The sequence below is a fragment of the Sciurus carolinensis genome, chromosome 4, assembly GCF_902686445.1.
Source record: "Sciurus carolinensis chromosome 4, mSciCar1.2, whole genome shotgun sequence".
NCBI classification, from domain to species: Eukaryota; Metazoa; Chordata; class Mammalia; order Rodentia; family Sciuridae; genus Sciurus; species Sciurus carolinensis.
This window is the reverse complement of record NC_062216.1, coordinates 168,102,965-168,108,011: the sequence shown is the minus strand read 5'-3', so window position 1 is coordinate 168,108,011 and position 5,047 is coordinate 168,102,965. Positions and strand designations below refer to the sequence as shown.

General features: G+C 57.6%; 1 protein-coding gene across 1 annotated transcript; it reads right to left on the bottom strand.

The window, feature by feature from the left end:
- Positions 1–577: 577 nt before the first annotated feature.
- Positions 578–1,464, bottom strand: LOC124983684 (MIEF1 upstream open reading frame protein-like). Its single transcript, XM_047551144.1, is given in 3 exon segments — positions 578–602; positions 1,136–1,379; positions 1,381–1,464. Coding segments are annotated over 2 exon segments (213 nt in total). The 3' UTR covers positions 578–602; positions 1,136–1,250.
- Positions 1,465–5,047: the final 3,583 nt, after the last annotated feature.

Sequence of the window (5,047 nt, the reverse complement as noted above, 5' to 3'; positions counted from 1 at the left end):
CCTGGCATGTGCCAGACACAAAAGTCACGTCATTCCATTCTCAGAAAGCTATGATGGTCCCCACCAAGTCCTAACACTGTCCTTCCAGATCTGGCCCAGCGTCAACTTCCCAGCACATGCCTTACAGGTGTTTCCAGCCACTGTGAAATGTAGCTCCCATGTCCAGGCACTTGCTTATTCTTGTCCTCCTGCCTGGTAAGTTTCTGTTTCTCATTTGAGATACACCTCAAATGTCCTCTTTTCTATAGCCACCTGTGATCCCCTCCCACCACACAAACCCAAGGCAGAGCTATGCCTTCATTCCCATCTCCACAGCTCTTTACACAATCCCCAAAGGTAGAGCTGCTCATATGAGAATGACTTTCCACTGATCTCCTTGGAGTGAGTTCCTTGATGGATAGTATCATTCATCTCTAGCCCCAGAGCTTACCAGAATGCCAGGGCTATAAAAGGCCTTCTGGGAAGGCTGCTGAATTAAACATAAACCATCATGCTGCAGTGGGACTTCTTGGTAACACGGAAGAGCTAAAGCGAGCTAGCATACCCCTGGCCAAGTAACATCCCCAGTGCTGTGTGTGCACTCATTCAATTCTCATGGTAACCTAAAAGAGGGAGGGACATTATTTGCACTTTACAATGAGGAAATGAAGGCCCTAGAACAGTTTAGTGACTTGCCCCAGATCCCACAGCCACTAGCAGCAGCGCCAGGATTTAAACCTCAGTCTCTGAACTCTGCAGTTTGTACACTGTGCTTGCTTTATAAATTGTGGGTAACAGAATAGTTGTCTTGCAGCGCATGATCTGACCCACAGTATACCTGAATCTAAGTGAAAAACAGGTCAGCTTGGAGCTGAACACAAATGGTTTTAACCAATGTCTTTCCCAACATTTTCATATATAAAATGTTCTATGAAATAAAGTGGTGATAAAATGGTTCTGGTGGGGCTTAAAACTCAGGTCCTGTTTTTCTCTATAAGAGAAGCCACTTCATTAACTCGCCTATTTCCTCCACTGATTTCACAGGATCAAAGGGTGGGCTTTGGTCACTAAAAGGAAGGTTCTTCCTTTCCTGGTTCCCTGTATCAGAAAAGAAAGAAAGAAAGAAGGAAACCTACAGGAGCAAGGGCCTACCTACCTGCGGAGTCTTAGTGCATCTGTGAGGAGGGGCTGGAAGAGAGCAGGAATGTCTGCGGAAGGCACCTTTGTTCTCTTTCCCTTGAAATTAGGGTGGGAGGGGACAGGAGAGGATCCTAAATAAGTCCCCCTAGTTTGCTGTGGAGGAAGACAAGGCCCTTCTCCAGCTGCTTCTCCCGGGCCTCAGGATCCTCCAGCTTCTGATTTTTCCGGAACTCACGGCGGATGGAGGCAAAGTAGAAGTCGTCGATCAGTGTATCGAAGCTCTCGGCCCTGGCGCAGCAGAGCCCGATAGAGACTCAGCACCGCCTCTCGGCTCCACGGGGCCATGGGGGACTGTTAGGGGCTGGGCGTCACGCTCTAAACAGAGGGAACACAGAAAAGCCCAGATTAGGATTAATGACAAAGGGCCCACAGGGACTATGGATGCAGTCTATGTTGTCCAGACTAGCCTCCAGTGTGTGATCCTCCTGCTAAGCTTCCCGCTTCCCGAGCAGCTGGGACAACAGTAGCGTACCACCACTCCCAGCTAGATCAGTGGCTTTTAATCTAGACTTCCAGGTTACGCCTGACTTCATGGCAGGACTAGAATTGGACTTCAGCCTCCCAGCACTGCCTCCTGGGGAAGTACAGAGTGGCTCATCAGGGCTTGGAACCTGGACTGTGCCTGGGCCAGAATATTGCTCTGCCACCTACTTGCTATATAATTTTAAGTAAAATCCTTATCCCCTCTGAGCATTACAAAATGGAGATAATGATATTACGGGAACAGTACCTACTACATAAGGTTATTCTGAAAACTGCCATGCACAGCACCAGCAAGAGAACTTCACTACAGGTGGTCTAGAGTCCATGATGATGAGGACTCAGCCACACTTGAGTCCTGGCCCCACCACTTATGAGCAGCATTACCTGCAGCAAGTTCCCTAGCCTCTATGCCTTGGATCCTCGCCTGTTAAGTGAGGACATATCACATTTTGCCCAAAATGTTGGTCTGAGCTGTTAAATGACTTAAAGTGCGAACATATTCACAAACGCTCTCCGCACATACTGAGCGCTGGCAGGACAGCCGGCAGGTGCTGCCCCCCCAGGGGGATGCTCACTGACACATTCAGTTGTGCGTGAACCACCACCACCTTCCTTCCACAAGAAGCCCTACACGGGCATGGAGTACTAGCGTTCGCAAAGTGCTCTGTCATCCATTATTACACCAAACAGAGCCAGGCGGTGGTCAGGGATCACCCGTGGTCACTTACTCTCGGCCAGGCGTGTTTAAGCACTTCCCGGTCAGCTCAGCTCTCCAACAACCCCGGGGTCAGCATCCCCACTTTACGCGGAGGGCGCCGAGCTCCGGGAAGGAAGGCACTTGCCCAGGGCACACGGCTGGAAAGGAGGGCTGCGCTCCCGACCCAGCGTCGCCGCCTGTGATGCTCCCGGGGCGCCCCGCCAACTTCCCCGGCACAGCCGGACACTCGCCAGGGGCCCAAACCGTGCTGAGCCGGGGCGCTCCCCCGAGGTCCTCGCGGGGAAGGAAGGATCACCCCATGTCCGAAATAAAGAAGCGCGGCTGAGCGAGGAGGCGCTGGCCGGAGGCACGGGAGCGGGACTTGGGCCCCAAGGGGCCAAGCCGGCGGCCTGGCTGAGTCCCCGGGCGCGCTCGGCCGCCGTCCCCTCCCTCAACTGCAGAAGAGCGGCCGCACCCTGCGGCCGGGGGAGGCGAGGACACGCGGGGCCCGACGCAGAGGGCGACCTCCCGAGGGCACCGGCGACGCAGTCCACTTCCCTCCCGCGGCGCCCAGACCCCGGGCAGGGCCGGGAGGGCTCGGGAGATGAGGCGGGACGGAGCCACCTGGGGGCCTGCGGGGAAGCCCAGGGCGGGCGGGCCGGGCGGCACGGGGGGCGCCGGCGGCGGCCGTGCGGGAGGCGCGGCGACCCCGGCCGCCGGCGGCCCTCTCGCCTGCTCCCACTCACCGCGGGCCGCGCGCTACCACTCCTCAGGACTCGCCGCTGGCCCGGCACCTCTCTCGGGGTCACCCACCAACATGGCCCCTTTACTTCCGGGACGCGACCCCGCGCACCGAACCGAGGGCGGGACTGAAGGGAGCACCGCGGCGGGCGGAGGCGGCGGACTTCCGGTCTTCGCTCCAGCCTCCCTCCCGAGGCGGGGCGGAGGGCTCCGTCGGGCCACGCCCCTCGGTGGGGCTCCTTCCCACCGCCCTCAGCCCCGCCTCCTAGAGTGACGTCACCTAGGGAATCCCGCGGGCCCCGCCCTCTGGGGGGTCCGGTTGCGGCCAAGGCCCCCCGCGGGGTAGCAGAGTGCACCTAGGCGAGTGGCTGCGGGGGTCGCCCTCCTGTGAGGCCGCAGCGCCTGTTAGACCCGCCACCGGCTGCCAGCCCCTAGCCCGCCACGGGCTCTGGCCAGTCCCCTGCCCTGTCCGCGACCCGGGCCTGGGCCCTGGGGGAATTCTGACACCATTATACCTCGCCTGGCTTCCAGAGCTCTTCCAAACCCACTTTCTCTGATCGCCTTCCGTTCATCCCTCCGCGCTGTTCCCGCCTCCTGGGCCTCTTGTCTCCTGGCAAACTCCAACCCTTGCTTCGCGGTCTGCCTCACATGTCCCCGTGGAAGTCTTTTCCTGCCCGTTCTTCTCCTCCAGCGCGATCAGGTGCCTTCTGGGCCTCACAGAGGGGCCTGCACCACCAGGACGGCTCCTATATAACCTGTCCCAAAACAAAGCCAGCTTATCCACACCGTTACGTGCCCGGCGGTTCATCAATCTGCTCTGTCTCTCTGTACTTCAGGATGGTGGCCGTGTCTCTCCGGAATCTGAGCCCCAGCCCCACGTGCCTCCCGCAGCAGGGATGCTTGGGGTTTGGGACTCAGGAGGGTCGCTCTGGTCAGTCTCCTAACCTTTCTCGGCCGCGGCTGTTAGGATGTGAACGGTGTGTTTAGCAGGAGTGGTTTGGGCAGTAAACGGGGAGTTGTCCACCTGTACATTCATTCAAGTCACAAGTCCCGGACCTCTAAAGTGCAAGGCCCTGCTGTGGCCCCGAAGGAAACTGACCGACTGCTACCTCAAGAGCCAGGAGGTGGCAGCGCTCCTTAGTGCACTCCTGTCTCCCAGCTACTCAGGAGGTTGAGGCAGGAGGATAGCAAATTGAGGCCAGTCTTGTCAACTTAGGGAGAACTTGTCTCAAAATAAAATAAAAGGGTTGGGACTGCATCCCAGTGGTACCGTGCCCCTGGGTTCAATCCCCAGTGCCACTGAAACACACACACAGGCACGCAGGCACAGGAGGAAGAGGGTGTGAGAGGCAGTGAGACCGCCAGCCAGTGGTCAGGAGGAAGAGATTGCTTATTTTACACAGATGGTCCAGAAAGGCCCTCCTGGTAACAGGGACAACTCTCCAGGGAAGAGCCTCTGGGTGGAGGCCCCAGGGGGACCTTAAGTTGGATTGTTCTGGAGCAGCAGAGAGGCCAAGAGAGGTCCAGGCATTCGGGTCTGGATCAGGGACAATGGGATCTGACTTCTCTTTCAACAGGATCAACCTGGCTGGAGAGCAATGGAAAGGGGCAGGGGCTGAACCCCAGGGAAGAGAGGATGGGGCTCAGATCAGGAGGGGATAGTGGAGAGGGGAAGTGGTCAGATCTGGAATGGACTTGATGGTAGAGAGCGCAAAATTTGCCGCTGTGGGTGTGACAGAGAAGGGCCAGTGAATTCAGGTTTCTACCCCAGCAACAGCCATGCCACCACCCTGCTTCAAGTGACTTAGGAGCCTATTCCAGGGATTCCGAATTGCTGGAGGAAGGCTGCTGCTTTCCAGGTCTCCATTCAGTGGGGGAGGGGCTAAGACTTCCTGTGACTGCAGCCCGGGGCAGACTGTGACCCCCGGGGCCTCTGGGGTAGGGAGG